Source organism: Osmia lignaria, chromosome 3 (genome assembly GCF_051020975.1).
Source record: "Osmia lignaria lignaria isolate PbOS001 chromosome 3, iyOsmLign1, whole genome shotgun sequence".
NCBI classification, from domain to species: Eukaryota; Metazoa; Arthropoda; class Insecta; order Hymenoptera; family Megachilidae; genus Osmia; species Osmia lignaria.
The window spans coordinates 10360618-10380636 of record NC_135034.1 but is presented as its reverse complement, the minus strand read 5'-3'; the positions used below and the strand labels follow the sequence as shown (position 1 = coordinate 10380636).

General features: G+C 45.3%; 1 protein-coding gene across 4 annotated transcripts in view; it reads right to left on the bottom strand.

Annotated features, from left to right (window-relative positions):
* The window catches only part of LOC117608028 (uncharacterized), a 120858-nt gene that overhangs the window by 63022 nt on the left and 37817 nt on the right, over nt 1-20019 (bottom strand). Inside the window, exon 1 of one of the 4 annotated variants that reach the window (XM_034332478.2) lies at nt 159-1280. The exons of the other annotated variants lie outside the window; for them this stretch is intronic. Coding sequence (XP_034188369.2) covers nt 159-467 — 309 coding nt within the window. The 5' untranslated portion in view covers nt 468-1280. Of the gene's footprint in view, nt 1-158; nt 1281-20019 lie in introns of those variants that run through there. 4 annotated transcript variants of the gene reach the window in all.

Genomic DNA, 20019 nt, shown 5'->3' with positions numbered 1-20019 from the left:
TTGAGATAAAGTAGACGATAGATCTAAAAGTGTTAGAGTAGAATTTTGGAGCAAGGTCCTGTAAGGCTTCGAATTCAATTATTCCATCTGCCTACCAGGAATCGAAGCACGCATCAATGGTAAACAATTCCAGGAAAGAAATCGTCGGATTCACTCACCTCTTTCATACCGTCGAGCCTGCCAAGACTTTTGGTGCCTCGAAGGGGCGGAAAGGCTGCATCGTGCCATCCGGAGTTGCAGATCTGCACTTGCTCCGAATGCACGTTCAATGCACGCGCCCTGCTCTTGCTCTTGCGTTTATCCAGAAGATGTTTAGCTCGAGACTTCCTAACCGGCGCGGCTGGATCGTCCTCCGGATCGCTTTGCACCTCCCAACGCGACGGAGATTTGAAACGACGTCGCGGACTCGTCGGCGAGGTCACCGGTGAGGTGAGCCTCTGCACGAGGGTGCCGAACATGGTCATCATTCAAGCTGGTTTACCACCGCGTACAACCGAATCGATCCACCTCCGATCCACCTCCTCTCACGACGACTCGGCCATCGTGCCGAACTTTGTCTCGCCCATCGATTTTCTCTCGTTTCTCGGTTAAAGAGCACACTGTCACTCGGTGAATATGTTTCCCGGCAAATCCACAGGTGGTTCAACGAAATGGATTCGCGAGTACACACTTGCTCCGCGTGCAAGCCGCTCAAGGGCAGCGAAACTGTTATTCACTTGAACGCGACGAGGAAATAGCACGCGTTATCATAGCGATAGGAGGCGAGGTAAAAGGGGGAAAAAGAAATCGGTCACAATCACAAAGACGACGTAAGTCGTTTACACGGGACTTAACGCCCGGCTGTCTTTGCTGCGTAGCGGGCAAACGCGGAGATACCGTTTCAGGTAGATTCTCGGGCACGTTTCACCGATCGAGCAGGAGAAAAGTAGTGGCCTACGGGAAGCGACGTGTCAGAGGCCCGGATCGACTTGAAACCAGGCACAGGTATTTGCCTTCGGGCGTGCAGCGCTCTCTCGCAAACACGATCCGCGTTTTCAAGCGGTTACTTCTACGTGCACCGTTTCTTTTACTTCTGCGGTTCGCGGTTTGCCCCCTTAATCGTCGCGCTCGTTTACCGGCTCTCCAACGGAAGAACAACGCGACGAAACGCGAAAGAACGCGAAACGCAGCGTGTTGCAGAAACGTGACAACCAGTTACACGAGAGAGAACGTAAACGCGACACGATACACGGCACGAGCACCGATCACTGGCTACGTGCGGAATCGAACTGGTCGCGCGGAGACTGCGTTTGCCGACCGGTTGGCCTCGCTCCTGCGAAAATGCCCGAGTACGGACGAAGCCGCACGAACTGAATCGGAGTTTGACGATCTACGACGGGCCGCCGCGAGACCGAGTCACTGGTTACCATGGCGATCGGGACTTATTCCCCTTTGGGGCCTTACACGTCGTTCCCTCCACCACCGAGCAGGTCCGAACGATCGGGTAGGGGTAAACTGCCCGTCGATACGTTTTTTAAACTCATTTTTTCTTCGGTTTTTTCTCCAAATTGAAGCTTTACCCATTGTAGCGAAAGAGTTGAGCAGTACTCATTAAGTATTCATAACAATTAAAATTAATTAGAGACATTTATGCGAAACCCACAAATAAATGCCTATTATGATAAATGATCAAGATTATTGCAGCAACCATCCAAGGATCGATAAAGAAACACTTTTGTTTTCGCTTCGTTTGCTTTTAAAAGCAGCATTAGCGTATATTAGCATAACAAAAGCGATAATTTTCTGAGATTTTCAAAGATCCGATAACGAAGAGAACGTATCTGGATGCTCCGCAGGGTGCATCGTACTCTATTTGCAAACGGGGGAACGTGTCTCGCTGTAACGGTCTCGGGCACGATAAAAGCAATTGATAATGCCTGACCCCGGAATGAATTCCTGTTTCTAGGCGTCAACCGGCTAATTAATGGCACGATGACTGGTTCTTGGTTGCTTCTCGGTGATATTCTCGCATGTCGGACACGATAAATGGGGAGTAGTCGTGCGGAACATCGAGAGAAGGTGCCGGCTTGTCCTGGAACGTCCAGTTCCAAGAAGCTCCCTTTCGAAATGCAAAAGGTGAAAACGAGAATCCGATAAAGAAGGGAAGTATGGAAGAGAAGACACTGGGTGATTAGAAACTTAATCGAACGATCTAATTAATCCCAGTCACTTTCGTTATACCTGATTTACCTCGAAAAATTTATTTCTAAGCACGATATTATCGTGTTTCGCTGTGAAAACATAAACTAAACGTAGAGCAAATGGGTTAACGATCGTGCAATCGTGCTTTTCATCATTTTGAAGGACAACGAAGTACCATCAGGATAGGAAGACTGTAACATAGCGCTCTTTATCCCTCGAACGATATCATTAGGGTGGGAAGCCGTCAAAAGTTCAATTATTCCCGCGCCTATATACGGCGTTACAAGGAACATGATTAATCGTTCCAGCAGTCCACTTGGCAATTATTACGCGGACGCGTAATTACCGCAATCACCCGATACCGAGGGCCATTCTTCCTACCGTGTCTCTCTTTATTTCCTCTGCCACGCCGGCTGCATCCCGTGAGAATCTGAATTACGCGAGGCGGATCGGGGCGATTGCGATTCGCCCTGTAACGAGCTCATGATCCACGATGCAAACAACGAGAACACGCGCTGTTACTCGCTGCGTTTCCTCTTTCATCTTTCATCTTTCATCTTCATCGTCTCGTCTCGTCTTGTCTCGCGGAAGTCTACTTGTCCTGCGCTGCACCTCGCGATTCAACCGCGCGATACAACAACCGTGTAACTAGAAATTCGCCTTATCTTTCATGCATGCTACCGTCTAGATACGAAATAATTAGAGAATCACTTTGCACACCTTTTCATAAAGCCTACCCTCCAGATAATTCTCTATAAAACGACGAAACGAATGCGAGAAGAACGAAAATTTCGTCCGGGTTCATTCTTTCTATACGAGTGGAATCTTCTCTCTGTTAGGATCGCGTTCTCGCCGCAGGAGGCTTAAATTTCAAGAGCACGACAGGTGCAAAGGCTAAATAAATTCCAGCTATCGCGAAATCGCGTCAGTCCACAGTCGCGGTTGTATTTTTCGCACGTTCTTTTTCTCGCTTTCGTAGTCCTCGATTTACGACCGCGATCGCGGACAAGTAACCACCAGTCTCTTTACTGGATCCTTTTCATCTCTATATATTTTTCCCGCTTTTTCTCCCTGTTCGTCGCTCCATTTGCGTGTCGAGCCAACGACGATCGAATCTGGAGCAGAACGCGATGTAAAACGTGTCACTCGAACGTGCATCGAATCAAAGATAACGTCAAAACGCTATAAATATCAGATTAGATCAGGTCGTCTGGCGTGCAGGACGCATTCTTTATCAACTACTCATAACTAAACAGTCTACGTTTATGTAACAGAGATTTCTTCTTGAATTTCTTTCGCGAAACCATCGTCGCGGGAATAACAATCGTATGTCGGAAAAATGAATCGCCGCGGCGTGACTGTTCACGCGCGTTCCAAGTCGTTCGAAAACTGGAATGCCAAAACCGCGAAGCTATGGAATGCCGTAGCGATAAATTCGCGTTATCAAAAGGAATCGCAACGGGCAGTTTCAGCGGTCGTTCTCTCTTTCTTCCGCCCTTTTTGAAGTTCTCGCGGAACGCGGAAAGTTTTAAGCAGAATCGAATATTCCCTAGTTCAATAAAAATTCGAAACGACCTTTTCCCTTTCTATCTACCTGTTACTTAGATCCTTTCTATCTAACCATCCCGGTGCTGATTTTCCTCGCGGTTGCTCGCGCGCCTGCACACGTGCATCGGCGTAAAATTCAGCGCTCTCCCGTAAGAGTACGTGCGCGAGAAGGGAAAACGTTGCGTGCCGATTATACTGTCGGACAGTGTGAGAAATATTATCCTTTGATCTGCGGAGCTGCGCACTCCGTGCCGGTTTCACTCCGGCAAGAAATTAACGACCACGGCCCGCCGCGCCGTTTCAGTACGACCTGCCTACGGAGAGATTATCAGCTGTGCGAGAGGCTGCCACGAGACGGAAGTAAGCGTGCCGCAGGAAGTGGCCGAACAGCGATTTCCCCTGACACTGAAGCGCGAGCCGGCGCCGTTATCGTATCGCCTACCGACGCTTTATGTCTGCACCCGTTGATAACGCGACGAGGACGTCAATTTCAATGATTTCGATAGCGTAATCACCCACGTTCGTGTCCTCGCGACATCCTTCGAAACGAGGTTGAAATTCGGCCGCATTATTTCAGTATTTCCAATGATAAGGAAGAAAGGTTACCGTCTAACGAAGAATTCGACAGAGAATGGAACCGGTTAGATTAAATCGGATAGAAGGATTGGCAAGGCGTGCCGCGTGAAAGAGAAGAAAAGGAAAAAAAATGATCACAGTGACAGAAGAAACGTGGTAGATACTCGAAATACTCGTCGGACAGAATGGTGATTTACAGCGTTTCACCGAGCGTGTGCCGAGTGGTCTCCGCGCGTTCGCCTTCAAGTCGTCCACCGTTTAACAAGCTATGCGATCGAGAGTTAAGGCCGCGAACGAGATCGTTTCTTCGTGAAAGTCGCGAATGCAGAGGCCGTAGCCCCGGCCAGGAAATACACCATTCCATCGATCGGGGCAACGATAACGATCCGCTCGAGCGGTCTAATAACTCGCGATCTACGCCGCCGCGCCGCATCGTGCACGGCCATGCTTGCGTAAACGGGTTAATGGAGAGGTCAATGATGGAGAGGTATTAATAAATGGCTCGACAATGGGCGTGGAATTCGCCGGCTTCGGTGAAGCTTAATCTTCCAATTCGACCAACGAGCCACGATTGCCCCCCTATTTAACTTCATACCCGCTGCATACGGAAGAACGAACGAGGAATTGCAACAGAAAATTGCATCCCAGATGCAATACGCTTTTATCGTGATTCTAGTAGAATAGTCGATCATTATCGTCTACGTGGATTGAGATTCTGTGTGCACGCTGAAGAGTCCGAAGAATGTGACAAATCTGAGCACTTTAACCCTTGAAAGGCGATGGCCGAATCAATCGTGACTAAAGACGGTTAAATTGTCGAGTGGATAGTCAGCCGTCTGACCGATAATACTAACTACTGCCGCAGTAGAAATGGACACACGTGGTAAGACACATTCCAAATGTCGTGGGAGCGGTGGCCGGATCAGGAATTCAGTACGACCGAATATCTGAGAGAAAAAATGCACCTCTGTATTCAATGGAGGTTAACGGTGATCGACGCCACAAATCTAATAGAATCGTAAATTTTGGCTCGAGTCTTCTAACGCGATTCGGCCACACGGTGAGCAGAGTTATTTATGTAATTGTGGGAAAGATTTAACCCGCCGCCGTAATAAATACAATCGGCGCAACAGACGTACATAGACACCCCGGATGATAATATCTTAATTTATGTTTCGCAACCCGCCCCATTATCTCATTGACGGCTAACTCTTCCGTCGGAACAAGGGTCTATCCTTTTGCCCAAGACTCCGCGACCTCACGCAACGTTTCCGCGTGCCTTGACTCGGAGAGTTTCAAGTCTCGGGAATCCTATCTTAGGATCGTCTAACGTGTTTCCATCGTTCAAATGTAGCAGATTCACCCGTACGTGTGAACGGTTCGATTACCTTGCGCGATGAAGAACAATCAACCCTTTACCCCTATTCAAATGAACTGAAACGGACTCTTTCAATGAATTTTCCATCCAGAACGAGAATGAAATCTTGACCTGGCACAACGTTTCCGCGTGTTTGGTGCACGCGTGGGTCCTGTTTTCCACGCGATCCCTCCCTCCTCGATGCCGACAATGCTTCACCGGGTTCGAACGGTGTTTTTTCGTTCGAGGACCAGCGAGGTCGCGCCACTTAACGGTCCACGGCATATTGCATCGGCCGTTTCGCGTGCATACGCGGAGATTCGAATGGGCATTAAAGACGGGCATCCGCGCAAGGCATCCGCATGCCACCGTTCAGAGAGCAACACCGGCAACCGGCAGACAGCGAGAGAGAAGGAAACTCGAGGAGAGTGCGTGCGACAATGGAGTAGAACGCGGAGGATAACGAGCGCGAGTTATGCCCCGTCATAATTTGCAATTTAGATTTCATTATCGCCCGTTGCCCGCTGATCCTTCTGCTACTGTTACCATTACGGTTACTTCCCGAGCGGCGACGTCTGAACCAGATTCACCTGAGATTTTTCGCTTTCCGCAAGGTGCGCCATCACCAGGAAATTCTACCAGCGAAAGGAAGAACGGGACAGGGTTGGTCGATTATATCCCTTGGACAGGTTACTCCGATGCGTGAAAGCGCGTGACATAACACGCTCGAGGATATTTCGAATCACGGACGCGTAACTTGACAATTGCCGATGGAAAGTTGCGGTTCCTTTGTGTAATGGAACGTAACGTCGCCGCTTGCGAGCAACAGAGTAATACGTGACTGAAAGTTTTCAGAGCTGCAGTTAAAATAACTACGTACAATTACTATGTACGTTTAGAAATCTCTCACCGAGCTGCACCGAAAACTTTCCAAGGATACCGATTCTCAAGACTTTCCGCGAAACGATCGGCATTGGGAACGCCGTAGAAAGCTCGCGACCGACACGATCCTCCTGTTCCGTAAAAGTGTGCTAACGACGCGCAAACCGCCCTCGAACCTGCGTTTCCGCATTGCGTGCGAGCCTTTAAAGCGCGGAAAAACGCGGCTGGAAACAGAACTGCTCGTTCAGAGTAATGATCCTGGTTAACGGGACCGCAAATTGGTGTAGCAAAGGGTTCGTAAAGTCCTTTATGGAAATGTCCATGGCGATATTGTTGGCATAAGCGAAATACCGGCGCGGCGCATCTGGTGTAGAATGAGCGATGGGTTGTTATGCATTTTACCGAGCTCGTGGTATATTGTGTCTTATCCAATGATGTCCGATGACCGACACTTTGTATGGAATTCTCAAACGTATTTCAGTGTCCCGTAGCTTGTTACCGTTTGACGACTCGTCTCCAAGAACAAAGGAGATCAAGATTTATCGCGCGTTGTGATTCAGAATAGGGGTAATAGGGATTCAGACCGCGTTAAATCAGCTTTCCGAAAAGTTTCGTATGCATCGGGTACGCAGCATCGCGAATGTCTCGATATGTAGCGTAAGCGATCGAGGGAACGATGAAAAGAAACGAAAACGAGAGGAAGGAGGTGGAGAGATGTTGTCGCATCGCGATGGAACAGAATCTGTGAGAATGTCCTTCGAGAAGTTCGCCCACGTTCGTTTTTGCTTCCGAAAAGCAAGTTCTCGTCGCGTTCGTGGAACGAAGTGGGAACGTGTAGAGAAGAGGAGAGGTCTCGAACGACCGCGACCGGTACGTGAGTCAGTCCAAAGGAACCTGGTGTAAGGTACCAGCAAGAGGAGGAATCTTCCCGGCATGGCAGGACGTTGCACTGATGCACCTCGAAAGATGTCCCTCGATCTTCGATCCGAATTAGGAGACGGTTCTTCCTCGGTATACTATCACCGCCCCCTCAATTGTTTTCGTCAACCCTCACGTTTCGGCGGGAAAGTGAAATCCCACGCGAGTTACCAAGATGGGAACGTTTAGAATCATGTTACTAAATAAAATTTCTTTCACCAAATGTAATCTACTGTCCGTTTGAAAAATTCAATAAAGTATTTCCTAGTTTTATCTAATTATTCTTCGAAGACAAAGAGCGACAACGAAACATTCGTAGCATTTCGTTTTGTCGAGTCCGAACAAAGAAACGATGGTGGCGTTTGTCTGGACGTTAGTTGTTATTTCTATGCTGAAAAGAGCTCGTATCGCGGAAGTTGCTTTCCCCTAAAGGAGTTACGAGTGACGTCAAGGAGTTGCTGATCTAGAGGGAACGCGAGGCCAGCTTCGATATTACAGCTTGTAGTCGCGACGCTGGGTCGTCGTTACCCTTATCCGAGCGGCTCGGCAGGAATTCAATCTGCGTTACGAGCGAGAATACCAGTTACAGGCATGCAAACGCGCGGCTTGCGCCACACGCTTGTAACGGCGCGTGAATAAGCGGTACGTTCTTGCCTACCTCCTGTTCCAGCCACGTCTCACTGTGTACCGAGAGTGTTAGGACATTTAGTACAGCTTATCATACGAAAGCCTCGCTAATGGTGGAAAACTTTGCTGATAACAAACCTCTCGTTATTGATAACGAAAGCTTCACTATTCGAAGGAATCAGTAGTACGCACCGACAGAAATGAATTTCGATTTATAAATCCTAACAAAAATTCACAATAATCGTCGTAAATAATGAAAGAACTGTGTTTAAGATAATACAAGAATTTGTGGAAAAAAGGGAATACCCCGAATGAAACCCGGGGTCCTTAAGTTCATAGCCACCTATCTTGGGATCGTAGGGTCTGAATGCCACAATAGTAACCATAAATTAAAGTATACATAGCTGTGGAGGGTGAGCCCGGTGACAATCTATGTTTTTCTCTTAAATCCCTTAAGTACCTGTAGACGTGACGGAACTTGTGTTTGAGAAGATTATTTTTGATGACACGTTTCCTACTGAGAGGTACATCCTAATTAAGCTTTGTAGAATAGCGATTGGCGTATCGTAATTCTTGGGTCCTACAATAACGGTATTTTTGGATCATACCCGTCCTTAAATCGTATTCTTGGGAAATTTCCAGGAAATTGATTTACAGGGAATTTGAGGGAACTTGATTTCGAGTTGAATAATAAATTTAGCTAATTGTGCAAGATTCTGTTGATTTATTCCGTTGGACAGTCTAGAAACTGTAGTCTAGTATGGTAGCTCGTTAAAAATACGTAAAGGTAGCTGGCAATTCAGGTCACGCAAGCAGAACAGGCTCTAAAATATTTACCAAATACGCGTGTCCAGGATAAAATTGCGAATCTGGTTACGAGCTTTCTTGGAACGCGGTTGAGCAGATTTCGCACTGTACTTTATAGCGCGTTTCTCCGTATACCTATTACGCGACGCGGCGAGGCAGGTGAGCGTGCAGGTAAAACGTTTTAGGTGACACTTTCGTGCGAAGGTCGGCTAGGCGACCTTACCGAGGTCGCGCGTGGAGAATTCGGTATGTGACTCGTTCTGCAAGATACTCGTTACCGGTATTTCTTCGTCGCGCTTTGGAAATTATAATATTAACGATACGACTCGGCTCGAATCAAACAAACATAATAAATTGACGACTGAATGGATGGTAATCTCTGATCAGAAATTCCAACACCATATACAGGGTGTCAGCAACGAATCAACGAATCTTAAAATGAATTGCTTTTAACACAACTTGAATACGTCTGAAAAGTTACACTGATTAGATAAATTTTTTTTATTCATTAACACATGTTTTCGCGTTTCGATCGATAGTTAACACGTCGTTTAAATCGCGCACGGTATTAGAATTGCAAAGAAAATAGCACGATTCGCCTGGTACGTAACGATCAGCGAAGGCAAACGTAAATCTGCTGATTTTCTCAATTACGATCGGCCCACTTTCAACGACCTTACACAAGCTAAAAAGCCCATTTAAAGGCTGCACGAATTTTTTCTGACCCACTGTACTTTCATACCGCTTCAAGGTGCTCGGCCACCTTGGCCGTCGGCTAGCTTTCCATCGGTGAAAGCTCCGCTTTGTGAAACGACCCGACCCACCGTGTACACGTACACGTGCATATCCCAGTGTTCATACATGTATGCACGGGAATTACAGGACCGGTTAGACCTTCCCCAATGCGCCTCGTGTCCGGTCGTTGTCTACCGATCAACGAGAAATCGGCGGAAGTTGAATTGGAAAATTTTACGAGTATCGTGATAAGAGCAGAGGAACAATTTATCAAACGTTAATGATCAGAAAGAAAAATCTGAGCCAATTTGTAAACGATCGTGGTAATTTCATGACCATCACGGCTAACCGGACAAATTCGAATCTTATTTCTTCTTCTATCTAATTTATGCGAGTAATCAAGTTGAATAGGAAAATACTGGTGACTCGTGCCACGACCAACGTCCTGGAAAAGTCGTAAACCAGGGATCGCGAAGAATCGCTTTACGATGCGTTCTCAACGCGTATTCTCGATCGACGATAGACGATAGGTGAAACTCGAGAGAAATCTCATTAAGCGAAGTGTCCGTGAACGATAACAGCCTCGTTAATGGCTCATAGAGGATAATTAACGTCATGGATCGGGAATTCTCTTCTTGTCGAGAACAATGACGCGTAACTACGATATCGTTCGAAGGGGGGAAAAGTTCTCGTGCATCGAACAATCGATGCAACAGGGTTAATAAACTTTTTTATTGACCTAGGGAATAATTTAGAGCTCGTATTCCTGTTGAATCCTTTCGAACAACAACGAGTATCCACGTGATGATAGACTTTCCATTTCGACGCGTGGAAATAATAACGCGTTCTTTATGAAACTATTAATCATCCTTTGTATTAATTCAGAGACTAATTAACATCGCATAGAAGCTCGTATCTTCTGGTAATCAAATTTCTACTTTAAACGCGTGCAAACGGCAACGCTCTGTGTAGAAAGTTATGAAACTCGGTAAACGATCGGTGCAAGCAACGATAAGGAACAAGACAGGAGTGATAACAACGAAGAAGAGTTTGTCCGTGCAGGTAAATCGCGAAAAACGCGACCTCTGCTGGCACGTGAGGTGAACAGCGAGGTGCGTTGCGTGTGCCGTGAGATTTCTGATATTTTTAATAACAATCTCGACGCTATCTACCGACAGGATCCGAAAGAAATTGCGGTAACGGAGTCGCTTTGGTACCGCTAGAAACAGTCGATGCCAATCTGGGAAACCTCTGGCGTGGTTGTAGCGAAATCACGATTGCCAGTCTCTTCGTATTCGTAATTACGAATTCAACACAATGTTTTCTTCTCTCGATGCAACAGTAAAAAAAAAAACTTATCTAATCGTTTCCTGTTAGCGACTCCGTCTCTCGGTGTAATTTCTAATTCCTATGTTTAATCGTTTCTCTAACGTGGACATAAAATATACCTCGTTCGATCAGATCAAATGAATAATAATACGGTTCGTGTGTGTAAATCTTACAGAAATTTCATTGGACCAATAGACGCGGTTCATTTGCCTGTTCTTTGAATTTCGTTAGCCGGAAAGGTACGAGAGTATAGACGTCGTTAGGATTCTTCGATTAATGAACAGGTTTCTACTTAGGTCTATCTACGTTCCGACCCCCGGGAAATAGGTCGACGCGACGGTGAATGAGAAGCAAGTGGAAACACAGTCGGAGAAACCTAGCAAGATAAACTGGACTGCTCGAGGTGGTGCTCATAAGTTAAAGCAAATCGATCGAAGCTTCATTTTGTTTATTGCGTTCTGTAATTGAGAATGTCCTCGTTGTATTATACCTGTCTGATCTATTTGTTTGTTTAACCCTTTCACTGTGCGCATTGATTACACTGGTAGAGACAAATAAATGAAAATAATGCCTATGAAAATTGAATTTTTTTCGTGTTCGGATATCTCGAGCAGCAAGGAATATAAGTAAGTCGAGTAAAAGGGAAAGCAAGCGGTCCCACGAGACGGGGATACCTTTTTCCTTTTTTTTTTTTTTTATCGTCGATCCAATTATTCGAGCGACGCCCGACGGTTTGTTATTAATGTAATATCGCCAGGAACAACGAAATCGTGCAGTCGATGGTCATCGAGGACAGACCGGTAGAAAGGGACAAAGAGAGGAAGTAAGAGAGCGTCGCAGTGAAATCTCGTTGGTTTTTTGATCGGTCGTGCACGTTTCGCTTGGCCACCCAATGCGTGTCCTACAAAAGGCAACGCTCGAGAACCGATCGCAAACGACAGCGAGATGAAATCGAGACTATAGACCGTGATACACCGATGAAACATCATTTCACCCCGCTATTATAGCTGCTTTTCACGCGAAATTGCGTTCACTCGCTGATGGAAAAATATTGTAAAACGTAATGGAATCTATTTTTGATAACTCTGGTTTGCATCTCATGGGATGCAGGGCCGTGGAAGATAAGGGACACGGCGCGGTTATCGTGCGTCTACCTTCTAAGGTACCTGCTCTGCCACGGTTTGCTCGCGGAGATATATACTCGCGGCTAACACCGACAAAGAGAATGCATCTGCTTGCCGGCTAAACACGGCGAATCGATAAATAAATTCCGGACGAAATTTTATTGCTCCTCCTGTTCGTGCGCAATCGGAATCTTGGACGATTTGTCTGGGAAGAGAGAGTCCAGTCGAGTCGAGCAACGTGTTCAATAAATTATTGAATCGATTATTTGCCTTTGTAAATCTTTAACAGTCCCCAAGTCGAGAGAGGAAACGAATTATTTGTCTAGTTTTAGCGATCTATTTGAGACTACTGTAGGTACACCTGATACCGCCATCTTAGGATCGTCAAAAATCTGAGCAATTAGCTTTTGAAATATAGAAAGTTTGAAAATTAAAATGTTCTCCAATCCTATTATTAACTATTCCAATGATCAGTGAAGAAACATATTCTATCAAAAGGAGGCATCAATCAACTTTCCTTTTGTTTCAATCGTACCGATTGATTCCTCGGTTCAACTACCAAACTCACTAAGAAGAACATGGACACCGAACGATATGTCTGTTCGTATCTCGATTAACAATCGGCCGAAACGTATCTCATCAAGCTGCCTCGAGACTTTCACGCGGAGATTATCAAACACCCAGATCGATTAACCGACGATTAGTCTACCTTTGATCACGAGGTATCTGAAATCTTCCACTCTCTCTCACTGCTAATAATCAATTCTTCGTCACTATCGAACGATGCAATTCGATGTGATTTATGGAATTCACGATACTCTAACATTATATGAAAACCGAATCAACTTTTCGTGCTTTTCTTATTTCTCGACCACGTACCGTCCAAGTTTAATATACGTACCAAGAGAAACCAGGCATGCATTATATAAAGGGGTACCGAGGTAAATGCAGACACGTATTGCTCACCAATTTCCAGGTATCGAGTGATGATATAGTTTGCCGTTTACCGTGCCGCCTTGTGAGAACTGCTCTGACTCGCATCATGAATAAGAAATTGTTCGAAGGTGAGAAGGTGTATCGTGTTGCACGAACGATACTACAAGGTACATATTCGATAAAGAAGAGTTTGACTTCTCTAGTAACTAGAGTATGCTAGTATGATGTACAAAGTTAATAAAAAATTGGGTGCTAGTCAAAGTGCCAGAACCTAAGTGCCGCGCGTCGCCGACCTTCCGGACGGATTCTTATACGGAGAACTACCCAAGTGTTACACTCACTTATTAATGAAACTTTGCCAGCTTGCAGAGCTCGTCGAGCTGAACACGCCTATACCCCGTTTTGTGGGCAGACGGCTAATTGTTTAAAAGATATTAATAATTAAAGTTAGTCAAAATAGAATATAGAATTTTAGTTTAGAATTATATAGAATTTTAGTTATTCAAAAAAAGACGAATTATCATTTTAAAAAAAAAAAAAAAAAATTAGGAACCAGGGATTTGAACCGAGGACCTTTAGATTGCGAGCCATGTGTTTAACCACGGAGCGGATCCATGACTCGCAATCTGAAGGTCCTAGGTTCAAATCCTTGATTCCCAAAAATTTTTTTTTTTTTTTTTTTTTGATAATTTTTATGTAATAGTTATTCAAAAAGAGTCAAATTATCATTAAAAAAAAAAAAAAATGTTGGGAACCAAGGATTTGAACCGTGGATCTTTAGATTGCGAGTTGTATGTGTGAGTTTGTCATACTTCTGAATGTAAGGAGTAACTAACTGTAATTGTTAATATCTTTTAAACAATTAGCCGTCTGCCCCCAAAAGGGGGTATAGGCGTGTTCAGCTCCAAACTAATTAACTAATCATTTACAATGGAGCAATCGGTCCCGTACGCTCGGACGATACTCATCGAAAAGGCCGGGCACGATAACACACCGGCCCGAACTGTTGCAGGAATTCGCTGTTGCAACGGATCGATATCTCGATTCTCGGTCGTGGATCAATCCGTCGCGTCGCGTCGCGGCGCGGGCCCGAGTTTAACGCCCTGCATGTAGGCTACTTTGCAGTTCCGCCGTGCACGACGGTGAAAGTGCACACAGGCGCGTGATTGCGCGAATGTGCAAGTGCACCGGCACAACTGCATTTGCTTACCGATTCCCTGCACGCGCTTTGCCGTGTCGCGTCTCTTCTACGCCGGTGTGCGTGCGAGTCCTCGAGGAAAAGCATTTTTCTCCGGAGCTTTCAAAGAAAATACACGTTCGCGCGATTGTTCCTTGAAATACGTGCATTGAAAAACTTCTAGGAATTATTTCCTTCATTACATCGTAACGCAAACAAACGAGGCCGGTCTATTGTTTGGAAAAGCTACTTTTAGCTGATTTTTTACAATAGAAAATTAGTGGAACTTTCTTCTCACAGGTAGCAAACGAATACTATACAACACCTAGCGTATATTTTATTCATTTCCAGGAATAAACTTTCTCGTCACTTTTGATACACGTAGGAAGTAACATACATAGAAGAAATTCCTCGAACTTTTTGAACTGCCCGCGTGTTTACATAACGCTAGGAATACGCGCCTATGCAAACCTATGCGAGATTTACAATCGGCGACTTTCGAGCAAGACGTTTCTTCTGTCGTTGCGAAGTACCTACAAGGTGTGCCCGAATGGTTGTCGTTGTACGCAAATTCCATTTCGTAGCGCGACAACGAAATTTTGCAACGCGAACACGACTAGCGAAACGATCGCTCACGATTCCGTTGTCCTACCTTAACGAGAAAATCGACAATTAAGCCTCTCAAATTAATCGTTTATAGAAATTGATCCTCGCCTTATAGCGAGATTCGAAATCTGATGCTTTCATGGATCGTTGCATAGATCACGCCCCAGAAAGATCAAACGACATGTTTTCTCAATAATTCAGCGCGTGCCTCGCGTAACCAACAGATCTCGATGTTTTATTCATGAAGATCGTGGCGTCCCTTTTGTAATTATGCCAGCATGAATCGCATCGGAGTCTCGATTGGAAATTCGAATTGATTGTACGCCGTTTGAACGGGCCATCGATAAAATAGCTGTTAGCGCGGTAACAACAAATTGCTGCGCTTTCATTTTCCTTCAAGATCAACTCATCTCTCGAATAGAAACGAGTTTCGATTATAGGAATTCTTTTTTTCACGCGTTAAGAAAAAGAAACGAAAGATTCTCTCTTTAAATGTTGTATTCCACAAGATTCCTATCGAAATCACGTCTGGTTCTTACGTTTTATTCGATAACTCGCGCTTTCAACTGGCGCGTAACAAGCTTAAACCCTTTCAGTAGGTCCCATAAAAATGAACGTTTCATTAGAATAGAATTATCGAGTGGAAACAGGCTTCGGTCATTAACGTCGCACGGCTGTACCTGTTTGCCGTTTATGAGTCGAGTTATAGGCGGACACGTGTTGCTGCCGCCGCGGTGCGCCGCGAAGAAGACCGCCGTCGGGGGAGGAAATGAAAGTTACTTATTATCGAGAAGAGGACGGCTTCGAAAGGTGGGTATAATCGCGATGCGGTCGCGGAGAAACGAGCCGCTTCTCGCCGGATGTTGGATGGAAACTCATCCATGGGAAATCTCGCGGTGAACGAGCTCTTTCGCTCGACCGCTAAATTCTGTTTAATCATTTTCCAAATTATTCGTCTTTCGTTGTTCTTTGAATATTAATCATCGGCTTTGTCATTGCCCTTTCACTGTAACACCAGCTTCTCATCCTTCAGAATTGATTTCCGTCCTCGAACAGGATCCTCCGTACGGGTAGTACGTACTCAGGGTAAGTCTTATTATTCCAGAAGGTGTCCCTGTCACAGCAGCTCACGCAACGTACACGTGACATCCGGTCCCTTCTCTCGCGTATCTTTCGATTTTACTAAAAGAATCGACGATGATGCGTCCTCGTACTATGAATCTCCAACGTTCGAGTGTCATATTGGAATGCCGTGTGACGTTACTCGGTAATATTTCTCACTGGTACGTGATGCTCGTCGATTATCTCTCTCTCACGTGTGATTATCGATGCCACCGCATGTGCAGTCACCCCTTTTCGTTACGTTCCATTCGTTTCCTCGTATTACGTAACGACTCGCAAAGACATTCGTAAGAATTTCATTCTTCTGAGTAGCGGAGGAGCTTGAAATATCCGCGACACGAGGTCGGTATCCCTTCGCGCATTTCTTTCCGAATTAACACGAAATATATTGCCTGTCGTGCGCGAAACTCGCGTTGCAATTAATACCAGACACCGGGGACGTGATATAGCCGGGTGGATCGAGCAGTTCCGCGAATAATTATCGTAACTTATTGTTCCACGAATTTCGGAGACTGCAACCGAGAACGGTACGATCCTTCTTGTGAAGTATAATGCAGCGAATGCGAAAAGAAGTGAGAATTCTATAATGAAAATTTCTATTATCCAAACCGTTGAGCTTTCTTACTGTAATTGTAATTAAATCATGGAATAAATAATTCACGGATCTATAACGATCTTGACCGTAAATCATTCCGGTTGAGATGCAATTAACTCGTCTGTCGAGATATCACCGATACGCGAGAACGATCTATCTCCTTCTCATTCCCTCTCTCAATGTGTAGAGAAACAAATCGAATTATTAGTATAAGCCACAAGCGATATTCCCCGAACACCGGCTCGATTTCACTAGCCGCGTAATTGCGATTAATTAACCGGTCGGAGCGGAAACGCCGGAGGCTGGAAGGAAATGAAATTCGAAAGTAGATAGGATCTTGATAGATGGCGTGAGAATTGCGTAAATTTTACGAATAATTAATTTCAATGACGAAATTGGCGAACGATCGGCTAGCCGGTTTGTCGAATCGTTTACTCGTCTAAATCGAAACTGATCTCTCCGATGATAATTGCTCGAGATGATAAACGCGCTCTAGCGAGTGGCCTTGCCAAACAAAATTTTCTTTCGCTATCAATCGTTCCACGATACGAGCAGCGTGGCAAAGCGAGCGCGACAAAAAAAACGCGAGCAACAAAAGGCAAAACGTGTCGCAAGAATTGATAAATCAACGATCTCTCCGTGTACGTTGCATAACGAGGCAATTAGCCTCGATTCTAACGAGAAATCAACCTGTCCGCCAGGTATGCGCGAGAAGCGACCTTTCGAAAAATCGTTATTGCCCGAACATCAAAGGATCCATTGTTCTTTTGCATGACAACCCCCTTCTACAGCTGCTACACTCTTTTCACCTGAGATTCTAATCACGAAATCGTTCAAATATGTTCGCTTTGGGTAATGAAAGAACTTTTATGTTTTTTTATGTAAACTGCACTGTGTTCGGTACTAGAACCTTCATGCACCTCTTTGGATGCAAATTACATTGTGCTAGTAGCAAAAGAAGAATGGCTTGAAAAATATCTATCGCAGTATATACACCAAAAAAAAGTAGCTATTATGATGGTTGGATGCAAGTAATATTTTGTTTTTAGTTTTGTTCGTAGAACAGAATAGCACATTGTGGCGGGAAAATCTGATGGCAGACTGTATAATAATTCAACGGCACCGAACCAGAAGACGGTCAATTATTAATAATTACCTGTCGTTCGGATAGCGGAACGACAGCTAAATACCGGCTGCGGTCGTGTCGCGTCGAATCACCGGCAATAAATTAACATCGTGACGATAATCGTCAGCTTTGACCGGCTTACTTTCGTCGATAAAATAACTTTCGTTCGCGGCACAGACACGTCCATTATCGCTTCTGGAATAATTGTCGATAAATTTCCGTACAGTCGACGGAGACAGTGAACGCGCCCACGTCTGTCCAGAGGAGGAGCCAGCCAATCAAGATCCCCCGATAAACAGCCGGAGAATCGGCCGTTATCACTCGCGATTATCGTCGATTTATCCGCGGCGAAATATCGTGGCGATCCGGGGATGCTGGCACGCGAAACGTGCAATCCAAGGGGACTCGTTTTCGCAGAAATCGTGCCTCGAACGATCCGCCAACCGCACACTCGGCGAATGCCATTTTTTCTTTTCTTTCATGCGCGAATGAAACCTTGAAGGCCTTGAAACGTCCGTCACACCTCCGCCGAGTGATTTTTGTCCTTTAAAAACCACTTACGAAGACACCGCCTCGGTACGTAAAACGAAATAAAACGAAATCGGAGTTCTAATTGCAAGTCTCATTTTGGTTAGCCGAATTTCATGACTACTAGGACGGTGATAATTTCAAATGGAGACGGACAGTTTATAAATTATAATGCAAACTTGCGGTGTTGATAGAGGTACCAGTATCGAGTGATTAATCGTTACGGATCGTTTACTCGGCCAGCAAAGCTTACACGTTACAGATACAATGCTTGTCGAGCGTGTCAATAGAATGTAACTCACCGAGTGGGCTCGGTTTAACGGCGGACCATAAGCACCAGGCGGTTGGAATGCAACCGCGATGTATAATAATCATCGTTAAACTACCACGAGCGTGCCAATTATTCCAACAATTCGGGGTCGCATAAAGGTCCATGGGTAATTGTTTATACCGGATTTTCGCCAAACCATCACGGTTACGCCGCACACTTATCCGTCGTAAAGTTAATGCCTGTGAAAATTCTTCGTACGCGTAGGTTGCCCAATCAACGTTTCCCTGCCGACAATGCCTCGTTACCGTGGCACTTTAATTTCTTTTTTTTTTTTTTCTTGCCACTTTTGTCTCGCCACGCCGTGCCGCCCCGAGATTCGGTACAAAGACTACCATGACCAGTCTATTATTCCCCCGCCGAACAGTAATTGCGGATAACCATTTTCGACTAATTGCCAGCCTCCTGACAATTACATATTTCTACGTTTTCGAGGTCGTCCTAGACCGGTCCCGCGTTTATGGTAATCGTTAGCGTTCAAACTTACTCTATCGTTCGGAAGTATGTATTCGATCCGTGTATGTACACGTACAGGGTGGTTCGACAGAAATAGACGAGCGTTAGTGTGCGTTGTCGGTAAGGTTGCGGTGTAATTATTCCTCCTAGGAATAATGTTATTATCCAGTCAGCGAGTACCGTGTAATTACTCCATTTACAAGAAAATAATTCCGTCAATTACACGCGCTCTTACAATATATAAATATACATCATTTTTTATAACCAGGTTCATCAGGTTCACGAAAGCCGATAAATAACTTTTCGTAACAACGGTAGCTGCGTTTCGTGACGTTAATATGGACAGAGGGGTCACCTTGGTGGGCCACAACAGATATACTGCTTTTTAATCCGTAGAAAGGAGCAGGTTAAAAATGGCCGAGGAGATCGTTAGGATTTGGCGAACAAAAACTGGTAGGCGGAGGCGTGAAGGGCGTTTCAAGTTCAATTTATCTGGAATCTTACACGGTTCGCGAATGTTAATCCCTGGTGAAGAAAAAAAAAAAGAAATATACAACTGAAATCCACGATGGGCGATATTCGTAGAACGCGGCGGGCAATTTTACGACGAATCGATTGTTGGCTTCTCGAGTTCTCTGTTGACGCTTCTTGCGTGATCGCGAACTGTGATTAATAGCTTTAGTTACATTATTTATGGCAACACGGCGATTGCTTCGTCCGCGATTTATGCAGCCGAGGATCGATCCTCGTGGAACCCATGATGGTTCGTGCAAAAATTCAAACATTATCTTCAGACATTTCTTCCGTGCATTCCGACGTGTTATTACGTAACGCGATTCACGGAGAAATTTAATTACCATGGTTAATTAAAAAGCAGCCATTTGACGGTGGTCCAATGGTCGGATAACGATACCGCGCTTCGACCTTGATAATAATTCCAAGGAATAAGAGGAATGCACCGGCGCACCGTCTGCCGAGAGACCTTCGAAGTGCACGACACTGTAGGTCTTCCTCTCGCATCGTCTTCCATGGTTCTTCATCTTTTTCCCGCAACTTTGCGA